The 25,501-nt window shown below is 39.4% G+C and overlaps 1 protein-coding gene across 1 annotated transcript in view; it reads right to left on the bottom strand.

Annotated features, from left to right (window-relative positions):
* Positions 1 to 22,631: 22,631 nt before the first annotated feature.
* HCN1 (hyperpolarization activated cyclic nucleotide gated potassium channel 1) overlaps positions 22,632 to 25,501 on the bottom strand; it is a 200,908-nt gene continuing 198,038 nt past the window's right edge. The window contains exon 8 of the mRNA XM_049794339.1: positions 22,632 to 23,605. Coding sequence (XP_049650296.1) covers positions 22,797 to 23,605 — 809 coding nt within the window. The 3' untranslated portion in view covers positions 22,632 to 22,796. The remainder of the gene's footprint in view (positions 23,606 to 25,501) is intronic.

Below are 25,501 nucleotides of genomic sequence, written 5' to 3'. Positions count from 1 at the left end.
CCTTGTTCAAGCTGAGTGAAATGGGGGAAAAAAGGCAGCAAACAAAAAGCCTGAAAGCTGGAAATCAGCTTTATTATTCTCACTCTGACACTCAGAACTCTAAGCTGTTATTACTGCCCCAAAAAGAAACACTGAAAAATAATTTCAAATTTCTTGAAAGCTATTTTTTCCCACACTCTTCTTTTTCTGGCTAAAACCATATTAGTTTTAAAGGGTGAGACTCACACAATCTGCGTATGTGCCTGCATAGAGATAACTATATATTACCGTACAGGCACAAAGGCTTCACAATTTATTTACAGTTGGATGACACTGAAATTAGATGTCAGTTGCCCAAGTATTCATGTCATCAGAATGACAGCTGGAGTAAAGGAATTGTTGGTGCTGTTTAATTGTTTACCACGAGAGGCATTTAATAAAAAGAAATTAAGATCCTGTGCTCTTGGCAGTGTATAAAGTTATTACAAGATTCTCCAAGATTTACATTTACCAATATTTTGTTATTGTTGTTCTATTTCTGATTTAGCTGGTTGCATCTCATTTCGCGGTTGAATTCCTAATATAATTTCTGAGCTTTGTTAGTAGTGATCTGGTTATTAAGAGCCATATGGTGAATTAAAAAAACCAATAGCTTGTTAAAAGGGGACCGGATGCACAGGCTATTGAAGTCAGTGGAAATTTCCCTTTGACTGTGGACCAAGCACAAGGTAAGCAGCATCTTGGCCACCAGGAAAGCTGGTAGCTCACTATCTTCCCAGTGCCTCCCTCCAGTACTGTCCTGAAAGCAATCTCCTCCCTGTTACTTGCTACAGTTTTCCAATCTTCATATTAAAGAAGGCCATTCTTGTTGGTTTATTTATGATTTCACCAAATTTAAAGCTGTCACATTTTATTTTAAAATATTAATTAGCAATTTATTTTTCCCCAGAAAACTCCCCACTGGATCCAACAGGTCTACCTTCTGCCAACCCTTTGAATCGTTTTTTGTCCTTTAATCAACTTTCCTCCATTAAATCAATACAGCTTCCAACAGCATATATTTCTTTTCTCATAAAGCACATAGATGTTGAAAACCAATGATAGCAAACAGCCATTGTTACTGCAGTGAAAAATGAACCTCTATTGTAAAAAATTGACACCTGAATAATATTTTGTACAAACTAATATGTGTCAAAGTCAGCAGAGTTTCACTTAGGATCCCAGTGTGGACATATACCCTTTATTGTTCTAACTGAAATACATAAATTCATCATACTACAATAAGATCATGCAGCCTTCTTTATTGTAAGATTCAGATTTTTCAGAGTGTTCTTGGCTAGATTTTCAAATAAATTTACGTGAATGCCAAAGAAAAACCTTTTTTATTTCCTTTGGTTTTGTTTTTGTGGTTTTTTTTTTTTAAAGCAGCCACCTCTGGTTTTTATGTACTTGACATTTTTTTCAGTAATTCAGAGCTCAGCATGCTGAGCTTTTTAGAAAATGTTGTTAAGTGTGCAACAGGTAACAGTTCCATAACTACTTGTTAATATGACTCTCATAAACAATGATTAAATTTGATTTGACATTAATTATTTTATAGCAACACCATATATGCATTTGGATACGAATTACAGAAACAGAGACACTGATATGCCTGCCCCCTTCCTTTTTATGCACTTTTCTGGCACCCCATATGTTACTGAGGCACACTGGTGGCAAAGACCTGGTTTAAGCCAGCACAGAGTATTTTCATGTGAAGCTGTATGTAACTAAAATATTAAAAAGTGATTTTTTTGGTTAAACTGGTACAGCGTGCCTACATGTACGCTTACAAATGGGCCATATGATGGAAACAAGCAGGACACTCCAGGGTGTATGTCTCTGGAGTGCAAGCAGCAATGTGGGAAAAAAGCACGCAAACATGCTGTCATGAGGGTATGCTAGATGTGAATTGTCACTGTCTTAGCGATGTCTTTGGGCATGCTCCTACTCTGTGGTGAGGGATAGTCTCCCATTTTTCATGGAGGAGGACATGCCTTTGACTTCACCAAAGGGTGAGATTAAGTTAGCACAGAGCTGCTGACACTGCATACTCACACCCTGACCCCACTGCAGTGACTTGTAGCTGTGGCCATGCCCATGTTGCATCAGCATTATTGAGGTGGTCCTCCATCATGGGCTTGCATTGCTGTGTGCGTGACAGAGCCTGAGTACAGACTTGGTCCATAAAAGAGTGACTAATCTGCATCTGGGAAGGCAACACACAGCTTGCTGATACTTTCACTGCAGATTTCCATCAGCTGCACTTCTGGGAATGGTATTGGGCTTTTCAAACATGTCCTCAAGAGCGGCTTCCATCTGAGAGATGAATGTTGCTAGCAAAATGAAAAGTAAGGCACTGCCTGAGGCACAGCTAATAGACTTAAGAGAAACATTCTGGTGTTGGGACAGGGCATTTCCTAAAATGTGGGTATTTCTGAGGAAAAATCATGTGTTTACCACCTTTAACCTAGAAATTTCTGAAATTAATGTAAATTAATTTTAGGAGCCCTCTGCCAAGCCACAGTCCCTCAGTGTCTCCAAATGTTAGGGGGGAAGTGTACAACAGCCTCTGGAAGCAATGTTTGGGTTTGGCTTCCTGAGGTGCTAGTCTGTCTTCCAAGGAACGGTGGGGCACCTTGCAGGCTCTCAGCTTGTCAGTATAGTCCTATAAATTATTTCCTACATTGTGCCTTTAAAATCCATCAAGAAAAATCTATTACAGTTCTCAGAAAGGCCTCATAAGGCTCTGAACTCTGCAGCAGCCTGTGCTCCAGTATTAAGGCAGTTACTCCACCATGACTGGCTGCTTTTCAAATGGCTGCAGCCTGTTCTGCCTCTGCAGGAACAGCATCTCTTGGGTCTCCCCTCCACCTTGGCAGCTATCCAAACTGAGGGTGGCTCTCCTGGCACTCCCCTTCAGCTCCTCAGGGATGCATGAGCAGGAAAGCATTTGTAAGTCTCAACAGATCACAGGGAGAATGTAAACACACAAGACATGTAATCCAGAGCTAAAAAGGTTTCACAGCTTGTGATGAAAAAGTGATGTTCTGAGTCAGAAAAAGGTTGTTACCAGGACATTTTTGAATTAAAAGTTGATGAATTTCCATTTATTGTGAATGAGGTACAGGCAGAGGTGTATTTCATTCCATGGTTGCAATAAGAGAGTGGCATCTGACAGTGAAAACAGATTTGATATGTCTGCTCATGATGAAATAGTCATTAACATATCGGCCCCCTTGACCATAAAAGGATGGCATCTCAACTCCAGAGCTGGTAGAGGAAGCCTGAAGTACCTTTTCCACACCAACATCACAGACTTGCAGAACAGCTGAGGTTAGACAGTACCTCTGGAGATCACCTAGTCCAACCCCCTTGCTCAGAGGAGGGTCACCTATGGCAAGTTGCTCAGCGCTGTGTCCAGTCAAGTTTTGAGTACCTCCAAGGATGGAAAGTCCACACTCCTCTCTGGGCAACCTGATCCAGTGTTTGATCACCAGAACAGCAAAAAAAATTCCTTCATATGTTCAAGTGGAATTTCAATTTTTGCTTACCTCTTCTTGTCCTGTCACTGGGCACCACTGAGAAGTGTGTGGCTTCATCTTCTTCACTACCTCCCATCATCAGACATTTACACATTGATAAGATTTCCCCTGAGCTTTCCTTTCTCCAGAATAAACAATATCAGCTCTCTCAGTCTTTCCTGGTACATCTGATGCTTCAAGCTCTCAGTCATCTTAGTGGTTCTTTGGTGGAGTCTATCTAGTGTGTCCACATCTTTCTTGTACTGGGAACCCAGGATGGGGCCCAGCACTCTAGATGTGTCTCACCAGTGCTAAGTATGGATGGATCACTTCGCTCAACCTGCTGGCAACAGTCCTAATGCAGCCCCAGATGTTATTGGCCTTCTTTACCACAAAGGCCTATTGCTGGCTCATGGACATCTCATGGTCTACCAGAACCCCCAGATCCTTCTCTGCAAATCTTCTTTCTAGCCAGTGAGCCCTCAGCATTTACTGATGCTAGGGGTTACTTCTCCCCAGGTGCAGTATTTTGCATTTCCTCTTGTTGAACAATATGAGTTTCCTATTGGCCCATATCTCCAGCCTTCTAAGATCCCTTTGAATAGTGGCACAACCAGCTCGTGTATGTCAGCCACTCCTTCCAACTTTGTATCATCTGTAAACTTGCTGAGGGTCACTCTGCCTTACTATCCAGGTCATTTATGAAGAATGTTAAGCAGGATTTGTCTCAGTATTGGAGGGAGGCTGTATCTCGTGTTCAAGGAAGGGCAAAGTATTAAATGAATAAAGTGGTAAAAATCCAGCATTTGTTCATATCCTCTACTATATAAATCTTCTTTATGCACCTCCATCAATGCAGCTGGTACGTGGGGACAAACGGAGTCTTCCAACACAAGTTTCAATTTCTGTGGTCTTGTGTTCTGTGACTTTGATTTACTCCTACAAAACTTTGTACTTTTAGGTAGTATCCTAAACATGCGTTAAGCAGTCTAGAACTACTTGACTTCCAAGACCAAAGAGCAGGAGTATTCATGTCAGTATGACCAAATGTAGTATGCCCAAGGAGAAAAGACTGAAAAGGCCACCCAACCCTTTTCACCTCAAAGGTTGTATCTACACCAACAAGTAATTTGCTATGATAGGAGCAGATCAGTAGGTTGAAATGTCTGGTGCCGAGGCCCAGAACTGAGTCTGTAAAAGGCAACTGAACCCTTCTGCAACCAGAACCAACATGGTGGATGATTGGGGGATTTGCTTGAAAACTACAACTGCTCTGAACTAAAATACTAACATAGGCACAGTCTAAACCACAGACAGCTGAGACAGAAATGATTGTACCCTTCCAGAACATGCAGTAAAAAAATTAGTCTGAAACCTGTGAAGGAACAAATCTCTTTGTCCTTAACATCTTTTCTTCATTTATCTCTAGGGATAAGGAATTAATTTCTGAAGTGGACCAGAGAAATAAAGGTCTAGAGAAATAGGTAAGGAGTGGATACATGTGTGTATATGTGCAAATACATAATTTTGGTCTTTTCCTAAAGCTCATGAAATACAGGCCGTGTAAATCCTTTTTCCTTCTGTATTGTAAAGAAATGCATCTTGCTTTTTGTAGACTGAGTTTAGCATTCACTGAATTAATGGAGAGTTAGCCTTGTCAGTTCAGTCAACACTTGATGAGCCCTGTATATTAGAACAGAGCACAGAAATTAGAGCCCTGGCCTACCTTGCATGAATAACTTAGAACACAGCTATCAATAAATATTTAATATTGCCTTGTAAGTTGTTGATTTTTTTCTTAAAAAATTTAAGGAAATAATGTCAAAATAGTAAGTCATGGTATATAAACTTTCATTATTTCATAACGTGTACAATATGTATGTAAAAACTCTGTAAACTAGGTTTCTATTCAAATCCCATGTTATTTATCCAGTGGTAATAAAGATCAGATTTACCTCACTGAAATGTAAATACAAATCAAATTAAAGTATTGAATATCTTTAAAAGTAATTTTTATTTTTCATAAATGCTGCTTCCATAGACTATTAAAATGATTTGAATTTAAAATGTGATAGATATTTACATCCTTATCAGCTGCAGATTTGCTACAGTAAGCAATTAAGGAGTTTCTCCATCATCCATCAATAATGTTGAATTTTCTCTCACTGTAGCAATTCACATTTAATCAAGTTAGTTCAAAAGTACCAACTGGTTGAATACTGAGCCCAAGATAGTATAAAAATGTAACCAACCTTTTATCTGACCACAGCTGGTGTGTAATGAATCAGATAGTACTAGCACTCCTGAGTACTGCAAAATAGCAGACTGGCAATGATTCTTAGGATGCACCATGTTGGGGACAGGCTGCTGCCCCAAATGAAGCAGTCAGGTAGCAAAGTGAAAGCCAAAATGGCTTTTGGCCCTCCATGCTTGCACGGGTCACAGTGCAGCCAGGGAATGACTGGGCGCTGGGGTCTCTGTCAGGCTTTGCCTTTGTTGCATTGAAGGAAGAGTAACAGGGGCAAACTCAGGCTTTTAAAAACCATGCAGGAGAGCTAAATAATAGTGAAAGTCTCCCTTTAACACACTCAGGGCTCCTTTGTTTGTTTACCTCACATCCTGAACATATTTTCAGCTTGGCTATAGAGCAGTAAGACTTAGTTTGTTTTTCTTTTAGTGAAACTGACATACTGATATGTTCATTAATCTAGTTTTGGGGCTGTTAAAAAAAGTATGAAATACCAGAAGACCTCAGTAAACTGGTGAGGACTGGTAACTTTGTATCATAACAAGACAACTATAACAAACACTACCGGGCATTGTTGTTTGTATAACAATTTTATAAGAACTGCCATTAACTATGTGCTTAGCATCCTTTTAGATTGTTTGAATTAAAAATGGATCCATTTAGGTACAAAACCAAGGCATATTCAGTTGACATTAATTTTCTGGGAAGATTCAAGACACAAAAAAGGTTTTGATTGAGTATAAAAGTTTGTTGTTTGTTGGTTTTTTTTCTTAAGTAGTTAACTTAACAATTTTCTGAGCAGCTACGTATTCCCATGTTGAAACAATAGTTTTTACCTTACTCTTTGCCAAAAAGTCTTGCACAGTGTGACCTAACTGTAAAACCAAGACGCAGAAGGGAAGTAACATATGCCTGGTTGCTGCTAATAGTTTTGACATACCATTTTAAGCCTGTGAGCAATTCTTTTGTCTGCATGCTCGGCAGGTAGCCTAGCACCACGGCAGAGGCACACAACCGACAAGTGACACAGCAGAGCACTGGTGTGAAGTGACACAAGCAGCTGAAAGGCAAGGAAATATTTTCCCTATGCTTTGTTCATGTGCTTTTCTTTCGTGTTGCTAAATCTCAAACATGGTTGATAAATTCTCTGGTTAACAAGGAATCCCTGTAAAAGGGACCTTGGTCAGCAGTCAGTTAATTTCGTAGTAAATAAAATACTACCTCCTAGTTCTCTTTTCTTCTACACCTTTTGCTTCTTGACCTGATTTCGACTGGAGTCCAGGAGCTAAATCCTGAGGGGCACCTGAGCCTGAGGAGTTTGTTTTACTCTTTCAAGCAGGCCAATGTATTCTGGGAGAAACATTAAAAGATATTCCTTCCACTTAGCATTTCTCCATGAAATAGAGGGCACAAATTGTACCCAGCTAACATCAGACTGAATTTTCAACATAAACTGCCTAGTTACATGAACTTCAGTTTGATTAAGGGTGTTCAGCCACACCCATGAAGATAATTCTGGCTGCGTTTAAGCAGATGTGCTCTAACAGGCACTGGAAATTTAATTCTTTATTTCTATTCATAATGTATGCACATGCAGTGAGTTATTCTTCCTTGCAGTGAGTTATATTGAAGCCCGCTGACTTTAAATTCAAGTGGCTTACAAAGCTGTTTCTTTGGTCCTCAAATGAATTAATTCTTTGTGAGAGACTCCAACTTTATTCTTATTTTGCACCTCTGGGGCGATTGGCAGCATAATATTCAGGAGTTACACCACTTGGGCTTCGTTTTGGATAACAGCCTGAATTCAGGCGAGGTGTGTGATAACGGTTAGAAAGACTTAGAGTAAAATCTGCATGCACTGTCTGAGGCAGAGTAAACTTGGGAGTCTCTTACAAGCAAAGATATGGTTTGACTCCTGACTCTGGCAATAATTTCTAGTCCTGTTACTCTGTTCCCCATCTGTAAATTGAGAATTATGACCTTTCCTTGTCTCCCAGATTATTCTGAGAACTGGTTAGAAATTGTTAATCTGTTTGTTATGTTGACTAGCTAGGAAAATATCAAAAGTTACCTGTAAAACAAAGAGAATATTTACAAAATACAAACTGTCTGGAAAGAACTGTAGGATGAATGTTAGATGGGGTTAGTTTAATCATCAGATATGTGATGCTGTATAATGTTCTTTCATTAGGACAAGTTAAGGATAAAATTCCCTAACTAGTAAAGAGATCCAGTAGAAAACTGATCCGATGGGTAAGGAACATCTCCTTCAACTTCTTCTTAGCATGTAAAAAAATGCAAGCATTTCATCAGCACTCTTCCCCTCAAATTTCTAGGACTGTGTAATGAATACGTTATACTTTTCTGTGCATTTTTAAAAAACTGTATTTCAAGACAGCTGACTGTATATCCCTGAAAAGAACCCTGATTAATTTTAAGCTAATTAGATAATAAAATATTTTCTTTATGTAGAGAAATGTTTTATAGAAACCACAGTGCACAGTGCATGCTTTTGGCACTGTTGTAAGCTCCCTAGAGCAGCAGTTGCATGTGTTGTGAAAAAGGAGTGACCCTAATATGAATAAAAGAAAATTTGTACAACTTCCTGGAGTTTTCTTAGGTGACGCAAGCTGGAGATTGTATCAGAAGAAAAGTGTTTGAGTCATACAGAGTTCCTAATCAACTTTGTTCTTCTGTTACTATTTTACAGAGGAAAAAAAATTACTAAGAACTGAAAATAAATTCAAGTATCTCATTTCAACTCAGCTCTTCTCAGTTTTAGAAACCCCAAATCTAAATGCTGTCTGTTATATCACTAAAGCCAGTGTCCATACTTGCTCCTGTAACAAGACTTTAATGATGCTACACAAATCTTTGAAGATATGATCCATCTGCAATTCACAGAGAGGGCAATTAAGAGAAAGGACAGCAATCTTTTCTGGCTAATCACACTGAACTTCTCAGTTTCCATTACACTAACAGGTCTTAGCTGACGCCGCCTTTTCAACACTGAACTATTCCGTCACCGATATGAACTGTGCCTGATATGTAATTAAGTCACTGCTTGACTTCTATTTCACCTAGAATGAACACAACCACTATCACCAACACTGTAAGTTTGTTTTATATCATTATTTCCCTTTCTTTACAAGACTGTATACGATTCTTACAATAAAGATTTCCCGGCCAGAGAAAAATAAAGCTTGGCACTTTTTTTGGAAACAGACTATGCACATCTTCAGATCACAGATTAGCTCAGGAGATATTTTCTGCTGGGAAGTTTGTTCAAATGGTTGACTCTGCAAATTCAAATGCAGTCACTAAAGTTGCATATAAGATTTGTTTCTTGAGCTTGCATTACAGGATTCTGCTGATGCAGCTGCAACAAGGATACATAAGAGTCCCTAAGCTGCAGGATCCCTTTTGGTCAAAAAATTGATCAGCAAAACTCTACTAATAGCAGTGTTGCTCGTTTCATTTGTAGGATGAACACTCTGCAGACTGTATAGACTGAAAATCTATCTTTCCTACTTAGAGCACTTACCTGGGCAACCGCATTTACATTTCAGCACAGACATAGACAGCATCCACTCACATTTGTGTTAGAAAAAAGTGGCATTACTCATACATTTCCTACTGCCTCTTCCAGTTTTAGGAACTGATGGTGGTTGCATGGTCTTACTATAGGAAAAAACAACAGTCTCGGTCCCTGCATCAGTATAATCCATAGGACTTTCTTTAATCACATTGCATATGATAGAAACTAGAGAAGCAAAAGTTGCAAGGCAGCTCTCACATCACAGGAAAAGTTGTTTCCTGCACATCATCAGTTAATGCAATTGGCTTTTCTTCTTGAAGTTGGGTATAGACTCTGATTGTCTGCATAGGGGCCAACAGAGCTATTAAGATGTCTCTGTTTCAGCATCAGTGCTCTGGCAATGTATTTAAGTAGAATTAGTAAACCTGATGGCAGTGAACAAAATTGCCAGATTGACTTTACACTTTAATTAATTACAATGGCTTGCAAATTATCTTTACAGATGTAAGGCTAGCCTTAAGTAAATCAAATCATTCATTAACTGTTAAAAAAAAAAAAAAGAGAACTTAGTAATCAAAAGCACAGGTTTACAACAAAATAAAGCAGTTAAAAGCAATAAAAGGGGACATTATTACTAACTTACACACTGCAGAAAGAAATTAATGCAAGGATGACAGGCCAAGGGATCATGGAAAAAGAAATCTTAAATAAGAGACTGGCAGTGGCAGACACATATGTTACTATTTTAGTTTTCAGATTTTATTACATTTTTTATTGCTCAGAATAAAGGAAGCTGACCACTGTGGAATCTATGAAATGAAGAATTTCTACCTGGGGCTAGAGAAAGTAATGCAGCATTTTGCAATTTTTTATGTCCTATGATAAGTGCAGGTTCCATGCAGTCCAAGATGTACAGACGTAACTGGACAAAACCATTATTCTTGGAAAAGTAGTTCCACTCTAAAAAAGTGACTGTAAAAACTCAGCTGTGTAAGCCTCTGCATCTTCTGTGTCTCAATGGCTGTAAATCACATTTGTTCAAAGCACAAGTTGTTTTTTTCTCTTCCAAAAACATGGCCAGAAGGCTTCCCTTGGGATAAGAAACTTCTGCTGCTTTCCTTTTGGCTTATGCATCATCTTCAGAAAGATGATTCATTTGAATCCATATTTCTGAGTATGATATGTGAGCCCAAAAAGAAGAAACAGAAATTTCTTGTAATAATGGCTACTTGCAGAAATCTTTAGATATGTCGCAATGACTCAGAATTGACTCTGAATGGTAGTGCAGCACCTCACCTAGCTAACTAGATTTGCTGAAAGCTAGTGTTACAAAGGTCATATAGTCACCATGGTTATCTGCTCAGGAACTAACTGAGCATATAGCCTTGAATTTTGTGGCATGTACCTAAAAATGACTAAAGCCTCCTTTGACATAGAGAGACTACCACCAAACTTGAGATACATAATAAACTTGCAGCAGCATGCAGTATACCACTGCTTCATGTTAATATTTAATCCCCTAATTAAATAAGATACTACCAAGAGCAATCCACGACTGCATTAGGCAGCGGTTACTCTCTGGGGTTCTTCTTAGCCCACTCAGATGTTAACTGCTCCATGCTTCTGGCTGCAAGGTGTGAGGACTGGAAGGAAATGTTTCAAAATGCCATGAGTCTGCCCTCTGAAATGAGAAAACAATCTCAGTCACTAAGACTGCTTTGGCCTGTAGAAACCTCTAGGATGCCACTCACCCAGCAAAGCCAAAGAGGCCTGTCTACTGCTCAGGTTTTAACCAGAAAGAACCTTTTATCCTCAAAAATGAAACAAAGCTGATAACCAGCTTTTTGAAGTCACTGCCTGAATGAAGAGCAATGGCTGTAACACAATCCAGGCATGTCTGGAAGAAGCACACTACTAGCTGAAGTCTTGTCTCCTCATAGAACAGCATTTACAGGTATTAGCTCAGCTTTCTACCTTTAATCTTTCAGTATTATTGGGCCATAAACAATCATTGCACACACATAAAATCAATTTGATTTGTAGCTGAACAAAATAGTTAATTCCCTTCCATACAGAGTGAACATGCAGGGCCATGTTCAGCTTGAGTGCAAACAGTGACAATGCATACAAAATAAGTATACCCTGGTTTCTGTATTACAGATGAGGATGTTGGGCTATAATCCACACAGAAGCATAAGAAAGATGCTTATATCAGCTTTAATTTTGCCTGTTGCACTGCTGCCACAAATGAAGACTGAGTTTTGGCTGTATAACCACAAGTTTGCTGACAGTTTTTGTTCTGGTTTATAGCAGGAGACAGAAGGGAGTGCAGCCCAGCCTGCTGGTACCATAGTGTTAAGTACAAGAGATAGTAAAGATACTTGTCAGTTGAGTGAACAGAAGAGGATTGAGTGTATGCAGAAATAACACTGTCTGAGGAAAGAATTGGCAGCTTTATTTAAGCATTCTTCTCTTTATCCCTTTCTTTTAACTAGAGGAGGGATTTCACGAAACTCAGCTTCTAAATCTCCTGGTACAAGGGCTGCTCTGCAACATCCATGCCACGAAAAGGCTCAGTATTAGCAACAAAGAAGCAGTGGCTGTGACTTGTTACACAAACCATTGGATCCAAGCTTGTTCACACTAAGTGGCTGGTGCTGAGGGAGCAGGGGTGGCGGGCATGGATGGTGGCACTGGGGTTGTGCAGTCATAGAATAATTTAGGTTGGAAGTGATCTCTGGGGTCTATCTAGTACAAAACAGGTCTAACTAGATCAGGGTGCCCAGGGCCATGCCCAGCTGAGTCTTGAACACCTCCAAGGGTGGAGATCCTACAGCCTCATTTGGCTCCTGTTCCAGTGTTTGCCTATCTTATTAGTGAAAAAACACTTTTTCCTGTATATCTAGTAGGAACTTCCTATGTTCCAACTTATGTTCAGCACCTCTCAACCTACTGCTGTGCACCAGCAAGAAGAATCTGGCTCCACCTCATCTGTATCCTCTGACCAGGAATTCACAGACAGCAGTCAGTCCTTCCCAAGCCCCTCCACTTCATCTTAAGGCTAAACAAGCCCAGCTTGTTCAGCCTTTGCTTGTACCTCTCTTGCTGCAGCCCCCAGCTATCTTGCTGATCCTTTGCTGGACTTGCTCCAGTTGGTCAATGTTTTTCTTGCCTTGGGGAGCCCAGAGCTGGACACAATACTCCTGATTCAGTCCCACAAGTGCTGAATTGAGGGGAAGGATCACTTCCCTCAGCCCACTGCTGCCTTGCTAATACAGCATGGCATGCAGATTTCTGCCTTTGCTGCCAGAGTGCAACCTTGGCTCATGTTCACTTTGTAGTTCACGGGATCCCCTGGTCCCCCAGCTCTTCTGCAAAGCTGTTTTCTACACAGCCATCCCACAGCTTGGAATGTTGAATAAGGTTGTTCCATGCCAGATGCAAGACTTTGCACTTGGTTTTGTTGACCTTCATGAGATCAATGTCAGCCCATTTCTCCAGCTTGTTGAGGGCCCATTGAACACCCTTGTCCTCCAGCATATTAATTGCTCCCCCTCCCTACCCCCATCAGTTGGGGGTGTTGACAAACTTGCTGAGAGTGCACTTTGTCCCACCATCAGTGTTAATGAAGACATTAAGCAGTATTGGCCTGAATAGCGATCCCAGAGGGATGCTGCTAGTCACAGACTGCCAGCTGGACTGTGCACCAGTCCCACAACCCGTGCAATGGGTGTAGCACCATTTAAACAGCCTTAAAAGGCAGGTAATCACTGTAAATGGTTGTATTTGTCCTGGAGAAGAGAGTGAAAATTCAAGCTGGACTTGGGAAGACTACAAAAAGGCTAGTGGATGAACTACTAAATGAATAATCCTGTGCAGAACAGATGCACTGAAGCTGAAAGGCTGGTACTGCAGTGAAACTGTGGGAGCAGAGCTGAAGATTTTTTTTTTTCATAGTGCTTGGTAGAGTGTGACATTTCTTTACTCTGGCCCTTAAAGAAATCCTTCTGTTCATTTCTATTGGGTTAGGGTTTTTTTGTTGCATTCAAACACTATTCTCAAGCACCAACAGGAAATGTAAGAAATAAAGGTAATAATCAAAACATGCCTACCAATGGAACTTTAATCTTAGTATATGGTATAATCTTAATATATGACATAAATAAGGGTTCTAGATACTACTTGCTAAAAAAATCTAAAATAAAATGTCTGAAGTAATACATTTAATATTTTCATAACTGGTTAACAGTTTAAGATTAGGAAATAATTTTGGCTAAAACATTTCTCCCCACCTAAATTTTGAAAGCAATAGTTTTGATTCCCAACATTCTTCTGCTGGCTGAAAAACTGTCCCATCAGCCACTGAGAATGGTATTGCATCCACTTGGCAACAGCTGGAGATCACAGATGGCAGTAGCCAACTTAACATCCAGCATGTATGCTTTGGATTCAAGGTGTAAAAAGCTGGGCTGTACTGCTGTCTACATAAAAGCCCATACAGGAGATTTAGATATATGTAGATAACTGAATATGTTTCAAATTTGCTATATTCTTTATAATTTTGTTTAATTTTTTTTTCTTTATACATTACTGAATAGCTTTCCATCATTTTGCTGTAAAGGCATATCTTCAAAATGCTAATACCAATAAACTTTTAATAAATTTACATCATGTTTATTGAGATAAGATGTTCCATCACAAAATGCAATTTGTCTGAGTGTTCTTAGATGTTAATGGTTGAACGAGTTACACCTCTTTTCCTTCCAATACTCATTTATTGTAGGGTGGTAAGCATAGTCACTAGGTAGTATATTTATTTATCCTAGACTTGCTGTTACTATCTATAACAAGCTCACCTTCTCCCAGCTGTAATGTTTAAACAAAACTTAATGTACAAATAGATAGAATTCAATCATATTCTGGATATTTTCTTCTAGATGGATTTCAAAATAATCCATGGTTCTGTTTATGCCCCTAATGTTTGCAGGACATACTATGAAGCAAACAGGTAACCTTTTCTGATTATACCCTGTGGCTGCCAAAGACAGGTTTATCATACTTTTGCAGGGTACGGTCATGATTTGTTGCCTTTCACCACCAGTACAGTGACATTCTGGCTTCACTCCCAGAAACCAACAAATGCCTTACAGGATGTGCAAAAAAAGAAATGGGAGATAAGCCACAGCAAATAGGCCACAGCAAATAAGGAAGATAGGGGAATGTGTGGGAGGGTAAGATTTGGTCTAAGCTAGAACTCTGGAAGAAACACCTTTGGAAATCTTGTATGCTGGTTACAGTGTTGCAGCCTCCACCAAGTCCTGATATAGTAGTATTTTTTGTGTTTTCCATCTAAGTTATTTGGACCAACTCATAGTAAGCTTGCTTCAGCCTATTATGAAGTTTAATTAGCAATGTTGACAAATCTTGTGCATATTTTCCAATGTTCATAAAAGTAATTGTGAGACACAGAGTGCAATGCTATTATAACAAGACAAAAAAATTACTATAGCATTTTTCAATATATAAAAAATGCTAAAAGGGTGCATGGGATCAGTGACCAGAATACCCACCAGTTTTGTGATTTTCCAGATGCTCTCTCTTACACTCTTCTAGCAGGCCCATCTCTGATACCAACAGAAGCAACCAGCAAAGTGGGTCTATCTGCTTTCAGTTCTCAAAATAAATGAAATAAGTTACCTAAAAGAAGTCCTGTATTTGTGATGGAAACAAGAGAGATTGATTTCTCCTGCTGTCTCTGCTTTATCGCTACCCTCATGACAGAGCTGCTTGGCAGCCTTAAATAGGACATGACATGTTGTCATCTTTCCTCCCCTATCCCTTTCATGTCCTTCAGGGAATCTCAACACAAATGCCTTATTTCAAGGAAATAAAATTTTTCTGCCTCTGGCACTTCTCTTTGCCTTTCTTCTACTCACTGTTGTTGTCACTTTTGCTCTTTTCACTGCTCTCTGGCAATGACATCAGTATGTCCCATTACTATTGAAAAGCTCCCCCAAACATCTGAGAAAAAAAAAGAACAAAAGCCAAAGAACAATCATTCCACTTGACACAATGTATTTTATCACCTATCACAGCTGAAATTATGAAAAAGCTGATCTAGAAGACAGAAGAATTTCTGTATGTTCCAGATATTCAGTATCTCTGTCTTGCACTGGGCTATTAGGGACAGAATAAGAGACCAAATAGTGACCCAGAAAAGTGCAGCAATAAACGATACATGACCTCATTGACAATCATGGATTTAGCCAACATAACCAGGACCATGACATATGGTGCTCTGTGTTTAGTGCTATCTTCTGTAATAACACTGTCTACACTATGTAAGTCCACCCCAGATATGTCAGTTTTTGCCAGCTATTAACAATGCCAATCCTTGTTCTCAGCAAGCTGTAAAATAAATGGCAAAAGACCAGTGAAAAACATGTCTACTCTTTCACAGAACACTTGACCATCCTAGACCCAGGCAAGAAAATAAAGGCTATAAAGTATTCATCTTCTCAAACTGCAAATCTGAGAGATGTCTTACGTGAGACATTTTCATTCAGATTAATTCAGCTTTCACAGAAACTAGGAACACAACTGTAATGCTTACTTACAGAGGATCAAAACCTAAGGGATTCGTAAAGTCACAGATCTTTTTTTTGGTATTTGGATTTGTTACTCTGGGAGATTTAAATGTATACGAACAGAACAAGAGAGTAAAAGCCCAAAGACACAGTTTCTCACTTTCTGGCTTAGAGGTTATCTGTGATCTAACCCCCACAGTAGACTACACATTTTTTCGGGGCATGTACCATCTTCAGTCATGTATACAGTGGTGAACAAATGAATTTTGTTCAGACTAAAAGCTTGCTTTCTGATGTTATGTGCTAGTTGACATAAGATTATCATATGCTCTATAAAGGAATTTTATTTCTCTATGTGCATGAGTTCAGTCAAGATTTTGACTAGGATTTCTGAATTGTGTCCACAACTTTTTTATTGCAATGCAGACACAAACAAAAGCAAAAGCATTGAGCTGTCCTATCTAGAATCTGATTTGTCTGGTGGATCTGATGAACAACTTCTTGCTACTGGAAAAAAAGAAAGGAGATGTCCAAACCATTCTCTTGGATTTTTCCACGGCATTCACCATTTCTGCCCAGGGCACCATTATTAGTGATAAAATACAAAAGGTCCAAGTGAAACATTAAAATTACTTGGGCCCTTACTGGAGGAAGATATTAGCACAGTACCAGTTGGTAAAATGCACACAATGCAACTTCCTTTAACTTTTTTAAAAAAAAAAAGATATTTCTTAATCTTTTTTGAATATCAACATACAGGTATCAGCTCAACTGAAATACAGTTGAGATACAGCACTGCCTCCAAATATCAGTACACATTTCTGTTGCCAAGATGATTTAGCACAGGACGAAAAAAAATCATATGCAGAAAGGGTATCGATTGGCAGATTAAGAAAAAAGCAAAGTTTGCAATGACAATATAATCTACTTTATCATAGAGGATTCAGGTGTGAATTGATCAGTCCAGGTCATATTTAGGAGCACTTATGGTTCTTTGTAAGAGCACCTCTGATATTGTTGGCCATCTCTCCTTACCTAGAAGATTGCCTGTTGTGGTGGTCAATGACCTGGCATCAGTTACTGCTCACACTGCCTCTTGGCTGGAGTAGAGGAACTGATATAACTGGATGTAAATCCTCCAGCACTTAGAAAAAACTAATTAATATAAAACGCTGCAGGCATCTCCTCAACATATCTACAGACTACACCTCTGGTGTAACAAGCAGAGGAAACCCATTTTTTATGTTGACTTTGCAGAGAAATAAAAAATCCAACTCAAAAAGAGCCTGGTCTAGAAAGCCAAAATGCCTAACTGTCTACAATGAAGACTGAGGTCAGCAGTTATTGCCCTCTGATACACAAGAACTTTTCCTACTTCAGAACTGCATCTCTCCATTTAGAAACTCTACACTGCAGTGACAAAACAGGATCCAAGACTGCACACATATTCCTTCCTGAAGAAAAGGTGTAAGTAAATCCATGAGCAATGGTCACACTCAGTGTATCACCCAGAGAACATGTCAGATTTTGTGATGTCAACTGCAATATGGGACCTATAAAGAGTAGAGTATTCATTAAATAGAAGCCAGGTAAGATGCTTTGCTAATGCTACAGAACCTATTTCCTGTGTAAACTTTTCAGTAACTGTGGAGTCCAGAAGTAGCTGACATTGGACATGCATTTTGAGATTGGACCCTGGGTTTGTTAAGACCCATGGTTCAGTATCAGCGTCCCTGCAGGTGTCTGCTGACTTTCCAGAGAAATGGTTCAAGTACCTGCTTCTCTGTTGTGACCAGGATAGTTTGGACTGTTTGTAGACATAGCATTTGGCATCTTGTCTTCTCTTTTGGTCCGTGGTTCTACTCGACCCAAATTTGTCAATGATCTTTCAGCAAGAACTAACTCAGCACTGCACACTGTCTTCAAAGCAGACCATAGGGGGAACCACACTGCAAATCTGACATGTAAAATTGGAGGATGGTAAAAAATACGAAAGATGGGGCAAAGTTTAGTTTCAGTTCAAATGTGCGCTTGAGCCTATGAATTCATAGACCAAGGGTCACCTGAGCCTTGATGTACATCTTAAATCATCTAATGGAGTTAGTTAATGTGGTTTTAATTCTCACAACATATAACTTTTTAAACTGGGTGCACATACACGTAGCAGTATTTTAAAATATATATGGAAGACACACAGGTAGATTTAAAATCAATTCATTTAGTGGGATACTCTTCTTGTCTCTATCACTGTGTTCGTCTTTCTAATGTTCCCATATCTTGACCTGAAAAATTCAGTGCTACCATAAGTTCTTAAGATACTGCATGTCTTCACAGAGGTGAGGGAAATATAACCATGGACCAGAAATTAAGCCATCCGCCTCTATGAGCCACTACACCAATCAAGAAGGTGATTCAAATTGCTAAGTATGCAAAGGAGCACTGAGTACTGATTGTTGGTAAAATTGTATAGATTCAAGATTCACAACATGTGTTTCTCAGAGGATATGGTCTAGGGCAATTTTAATGCTTTTACTCTTCCCTGCTTAAAAAAAAAAAGAAGGGAGGGGAAGGCCAAATTCACTAGAAAAATACATTTGCACACTCAACTCTTATAGCATGTTCTAGACTGTACCAGATAATGCTTGTAGCTCAGACCCATGTTTTCTAAACAAACACTTTCTGTTCCTATTTTGTAACATTTTTTTGTGTGAACAGAGGACTTTGGAACAGCAGAAATTACTAATGTCACTGTATATTTCCAGAGCAGTTGAACCGCAGCTTTGTTTAAAAATCAAACATTTTTAAAACAAAACACTTTTCTTCCCTGAACAATGTTACCTATAAAGTAGAAAAGAACTCACATACATGGATAGGAATACTGAAGTCAGTGTGAGAGCTTGTGAGTAAATTTTGAAAATAGAAATATTAAGCTTAACTCTTAATGACATGCATCAAGACATGAGAGTTTGCTGTTTAAAATAAAATTCACTTTGGTTCCAGTCCTGCTGCTTTTTAAACTAAAATTAAGATACGATAGGAAGTAAGCTGAGGTAGATATAGATAGTAGAAACGGACAGATTTTAAAAATATATACATTGGTGTGTAGGCACATATTGAAATCATACATAGTGATATGAAATATCACTTAAAAAACCCCCTTTGTTTCTTTTGGTTCTGTACACAAACGTGTATGAAATAATAAGACTGTACCAAGTATCAAAGTATTTGACCCTGTGCAGTGGTCAAATGTAGACAGGACAACTGAATTTTGCTGCTAAACAAGAATTTTCTAGTACTATGCTGGTCCTTTTGGAAATCATTTCATTGACTACAGTTGGAATGGAGCTATATCGTAGTAATGCAAAATAAAAAAGAATAACTAAATACCACTGAGAATAATTCACAATACACTTTACGATGCAATTTGAAAATACAACTACTCATGCTTGCTTACAATCAGAGTTTGTCAATCTAGGATTATATTGATACTACTGAAATTAATGCAAAAAAATTATCTGCTGTTGGTTTGAATGGACTATGCTTTTTCATTTACAATGACCTGAAAAGTCACAGAAAATGAACACTACTTGCAAATCAATGTTTCCTTGCAATCTCAACTCTTATACCCAAGTTCAGGAGTACTTCATCTGGGATTGGCACACATAGTAAGATAAACTGAAAATATAATAGGATACAGTTTCCTTAAGTTATACTAACAACTACTTGGGATTGTCTCCCAGGATATTTAAAATTGTAAATGTAAGTAAACTCCAGGTTTAAATATTTGTACTCAAGAAATATTACAGGTTAGTGGTAATGGCTTAAATAAGAGTTATGTGAGGAAAATGTTTTTAGCATAATAAATTCCTCTAATCTATAGAGGAAATATAGCTTAGGAATTGCTTGAGTAAATCAGGTAGTATCCTCGAATTTCTAAGCCCTCTTTTTCCTACAGTCCACATTATTACTCAGGCAGTTTTTTCCCCGCCTCCCCATACTTAGTGCATATCAATTCTGGGCTCAGAACAAATTAAAGAGAAAAGCAAACAGTTCTTCTTTCAGGGTAAAGCAAAACTTGGTCAGTTATAAAGATATTGGAACCAAAAAATATTCATGGTTTTATTTTTTTATATATTTTTTTCAATTTATTAATAATCTTTTATATATATTTATTTATGGCTTTGAGCAAAGACAAAAGAAAAATCTAACTCATCCCTGATCATACAGTTATTGTAAGAATCAGCTCTACAGTCTTCCCAGCATCAGTAAGATCCAACCTTTTTCATTAATACATTTCATCCTGTACAGACATGAGATTTCATACTTATGGGCTTACTTATGTACAGAGAAAATAGGTCAGTTCTGAAACTAGCAATGGACCTTTATATTACAGGAATGTGAGTCATTTGTTTCTTAATCTAAGTATATGTACATTCATACATACATATATATATACGTATATAATTTTATACCCTGTACCATTTTTTTAAATTAACATACAAATCCTAGATATTGTCCACTCTATTACAAAGTCATTAAAAATTATTTATGGTTTCACTGAAAGACCATGTGAATTAATATTTCTTTATAGTGCTTAAAATAAAATAAAAATATATATAAAAATATTTCGCTACTAACCCCATTTCTCCTTAATGTAAACCTTAAACAGTTTGAAAGATCAGTATATGATCTTAATTAGCTGACAGAATTTGTTAGTATTAAAATAATATAAGGGGTATTGTACTGATAAATAAATGGTCTTGCAGCGTATCCATAATGTTCTAAACACTTTTAAACAATCATTTCCCCATATACTACTCTGGGCCACTTAAATTAATGGCAACAGCGTGTTAATGGGTTAATTACATTGATTTTTACCGGTGAGTGGGAGTCAGCAAAAACTGGAAGGTTTTTTAAAATTTTTATTTGATGTACCACTTTAGTAAAAGGCATAACAGGCAGCATGGGTTCAAGCTCTGTTAACTTTAGAATATTTACTTGGCTCTCAAGTACATCTGGATTCACTGCATTATGTAGTTTGTGATGTTATTTAATTTTTCCATGCATCATTAAACTCAGCATTAATGGGAAAAGAAGAACTCCTTTGCATTCACTTCCTTAACATGAGTCAGCTGGGTTTTAAGGAACAGAATATATGCTTGTATCACATCCATAATGCTGATTTTTCAATGAGTTAAATTATGACACATTTAGTTTCAGTCTCTATTTAATGTGACAAATCAGGCACAAATGATTACGAAAGAACTTTTTTTTTTTTTTTTGTGGATATGATAACATGAAGGTTTGAGCAAACAAAACAAAACATTCACAAAACAGTATGCTTTAACCCTGCTTTCTGTCACCGTTTCCTTTCTGTTTTGAAGACATAAAAAATAATAAACCTCATACCTATGGGCTATGTTTGACACTACATGCCTTAGGATATACTAACCATTTAATTACAATATACACAGAGCAAATCGTGCATTTCCAGACAGACTTGATGCTATATTATATTTATTTTTGTAAATTAACACCACAGTCAACTACAAAACTACAGTGAAGACACAGAAAGCACCTGAAAGCCTAAATCAAGCTGTGGTTTACAAATAATCTTTTAAATGAAAAACCTCACTTCTAGACTTAAACCAGAGATTCAGAGTCAGCATTATAGGAATTTTAAGGTAGACACAATTAACGAATGGTTATTATTTTCTAAGATACCATAAAGCCTTTTCCTACAATGGCTGACTGAACCTATTTTTAGTCATCTTTTTTTTTTTTTCTTTTTTTTCCTTTTTTTTTTTTTTTTTTTTTCTCCAAAGCATGCATGGAATATTCTCAGATGCTATTGAGGGCAAGGAGAAGAAAAGTGATGGTATTGGTGAAGTACAAGCGGTTTGCAGGATCAAGCGTACAATTTTGCATAAAACATTGCATGTAAAAGTAGCATTGTAGGTTTTAAGCCATTGCATTACAATTTAACAGTTGTGTTGCACTTAGCTTTAACAAATTTTAAAACTGTAACTTTTGAAGTGAAGAGCAGAACCTAAATTCCTAAACAAAGACCTTGCAATGGTACACCACACAGCAGCTATTTTTGTTTGGGTCTAAAAAGTTATTTACAATGGCAATATTCATAGTCTTTGTAAAAGTCTTTAGCAATGTGAAGATCAAAGTCCACCCAGTTTTCTGAAACAACAGAAGGGTTGACGTGTTGTGAGGTTACAACCTATCCAGAGGAGTGCTAGTGCCAGCGTTTTGACTGCAGGTGTTTGCAACGTATTTCTTTTCCAATCTAATTCCCAACAGAAAGTGCTAACATATGAAATGCAATGGGAAATAACAACTGAACTATTCACGAGAAATTAACGTGTATGCAATAAATGAAATAACAAAGGTTTCAGAACATCACTCGGTCAGTGCTATGTGTTAGTTAGATTGAAATTTCTCTCTCTTTTTTTTTTTTTTTTTTTAATAGACTTGTTTGAAGTTTGTTATTGTGTTGATAATTTCCCCATGAAAATAGCAAACCTCATAAAGAGAGAAATCTGCCAGACTGATTTTAAAGTCGACATGTTAAAAGTAATTAATATTACAGCTGAATTTACACTTCTTTAATGGTTTCAGGAAAGGAAGACATGAATTCAAACAAGTTTTTTTTAATTCTGGGGGGGGGGTTTTGGATATATATATATTGTTTTTATATATATATATATATATATATATATATAAAAATTTTTACATTCGTTACGTAGGGCAAAGCTGTCTAAACAATTTTTGTCATGGTAGACTGCTGGGGTACATTAGGAAACAGGCTAAAACAGTTCCGGGGACGGTGCTCAGTTCGTTACAAGTCTGTTGCTCCCAGTGACCAGGGATCATAAGTTTGACGCAAACCGCGGTTTGTCTCCCTCGGGCTCTGTGCTTAAGACTGTAGAAGAATCCCTTGGCAGGGGGGCCGGGGGCGGCGCGGCCCCCCGGTTCGGGGGGATGGCTCCCGAGGACATCTGTCGGAAAAGCGAGACCCGCTGGGGGACAGTGGCCCGGCCAGCCGGGGGCACGCTGGGGCCGGGGGCAGGCTGCGGGAGGGAGGCGAGGGACTCCCCCACGGTGGGGTGAGGCCTGGCGATCAGGGTGGAGATCTCGTGGGGCAGGGACGGCTGCGAGGCGGAGAGGGGCCGCACCTCCCGCGTCAGGTTGGTGTTGTGGAGGGCCTGGGTGCTCTTGTGGACCTCGCTCTTCTGCGCGGCCCCCGGGGGCTGCTGGGGCACCTGCGGCTGCTGCTGCATGAGGGAGAGCTGCGAGGCGGTCGGCGAGGCGTACTGGAAAGTTCGGCCGGCCAGAGGGCTCTGTACGGGTGGGCTGCAGACGGCAGTGGTGTAGGAGCAGGGCGAGAGGATGGCAGCCTGCTGGGCTGTCTGCGTGCTGGGCGAGGGGGAGTGCAGGTTTCCGTGGGACAGGCTGCCGGCGGTGTAGACGGGAGGGGACTGCGTCCTGACGCGCGACGCCGAGGCCGAGGTGCTGGAGTTCAGAGCGGGCACCTGCTGCAAGCTCACCGGGGCGATGGTCTGCACCATCTCCCTGTCGTGCTTGACGATCTGCTTCAGGATCTCATTCTCCTGGTTGTTGAAAACCCCGGTGTTGAGGTCCTTCTGGAACTTCTGCAGGAGGATCGAGTTCTTCTTCCCTTCACAGAGAGGCAGAAGGGTTAGCGAGCCTGACACGCAGGGGCAGACCCCCGCTCTGACTTTGCGCTTCAGCACCCCTCACCGAGGGCCGTACATCGGGAAAGCCTCAGCAAACACTGGGCTGAGCAGGGGCCGCAGCTCAGCGGGTGAGGCCCACGGCGGGTGAGGCCCACACCGGGCACCGCCACAGCGACTCGGGCTGGCCGGCCGCTCCCGGCGGCTGGCCTCCGCACACAGCCGGTCCCCCCCCTCTCTGCACCAGCACGGCGGGCTTTCGCAACACCACTGCGCTCAAAGGCACCTCGTCTTTCTGCGCCCCTTCACTTGTAGCGTACTGCTGTTACTACAGTTGCTCTGGGAACATAACCACGGTCATTTACACAAGAACGGGGCGGAAAAAGCCTTCGGGCTCTGCGTGTATCTCGTCTTTCTCTCTCGTTGCAAAACTGTCCTAATTTCCACCAAACTGTTACATAAATTATAAATACACCTGCCATTTAGCACACTCCCTGGAACTAATTATTAGACGCTAGTAACCAGTGACCACTAGCTTGCAAGAAATTGTCTTTTTAAATGCTTGTGAACTAATACGAACTCACGGATAACGTGACAGCTGCCTACACAATAAAGGCTGCTGTACACTGTGTCCCGATGCCTGCTTGAGCTCTCAGCGTCTGCAAGGCGTAGACACTATTCTGTGTCATCAGACACACAGGAACACAATTGCACTCAATTGTTTCTGGTTTTGAGAAAACACAGCACTTCAGATGGGATTGCTGCTCCAAGAGCAGACTGCACTTTACTAATAATATGATCTGAGCACACATTACTTAGAGGTGGACTACATTTCCTGAGAGTCTTGAGAGACAAACTGTAAGAGTCTGAAAAGACTTGATAATATAAATTAACGCACTGGGTGCTCACAATCTGCAGCATACTAAAACAGGTCTATACCTGTATTTCATTTCTTTACTCTTGCTATATGAAAGAAACCACACTTTCTTCCAAATCGCATCTTCAGCTTAGAATAGACAGCACAACGACACTGCCCTGCAATTCTTTCTGTATTAGCTTTGAAGAAACTGCAGACATAACTGTATTGAGAAAGAGTGATGTGGAGAAATCCTTTACACTGGAGTTTTCTTGTGAAGTTGAGGAAACACCACCAAACAGGATAAATTATTTTTTTTATGCACAGCTGCATTTTAAAACCAGTGTCAATAATGATGATCAGAGTGCAATTCTCCCAACCAAAGACCATGTATTTTATCTAGTATGTCCTACTTGAGAGGTCCAAATGTCTGGATGCAGAACAGCAGACTTCGTACACCCTGTTTTGATAATCTGCCATATCCTTCTGCCTTTCACTTGGATATTGTTGGCCTGCTTTTCTGATTGCAAGCAGATCTGAGTAATGCCAGTATGCAGCCATCAATGCTAGCAGTGCCCATGTTGCGAGGAAAATGAGAGCCCTGCTGCAAAGGATTAATTCACTTCAACAAACACGGGTTTTGTGAGTGCTGAGCAGCTTCAGCTCTTCCCAGCATTATAGATGTCATCTGTAAACAACTTATGTAGGAAAATGTCATCTACTGCTTATGAAACAGCAAAAGCCCTATCAAGTGCTGAGGGTAGCAGAAGAAATATGCAGGATTAATAAATAATACTAATGATAATTAAAGTATATAAAATAATCCTCAGAGGAGTATGAGAGCTTTCTAAAACTCAAAGGTTTTTATTATTTAAAAGTCAGATTGCAGAATTTCTTGTCTGGACACATGTCTTATTCATAGATCAACAGAACATTTACTGCAGTGTAACAGAAACAAAACTTTTAAGAAGGGTTTATTTGAGGCATTTTGTCCTGCAACTCAAGGAAAAGAAAAGGTAGAAAG

The sequence above is a fragment of the Accipiter gentilis genome, chromosome Z (assembly GCF_929443795.1).
Source record: "Accipiter gentilis chromosome Z, bAccGen1.1, whole genome shotgun sequence".
NCBI classification, from domain to species: domain Eukaryota; kingdom Metazoa; phylum Chordata; class Aves; order Accipitriformes; family Accipitridae; genus Astur; species Astur gentilis.
The sequence above is the reverse complement of the archived record's forward strand: the minus strand, read 5'-3'. Positions and strand labels throughout refer to the sequence as shown.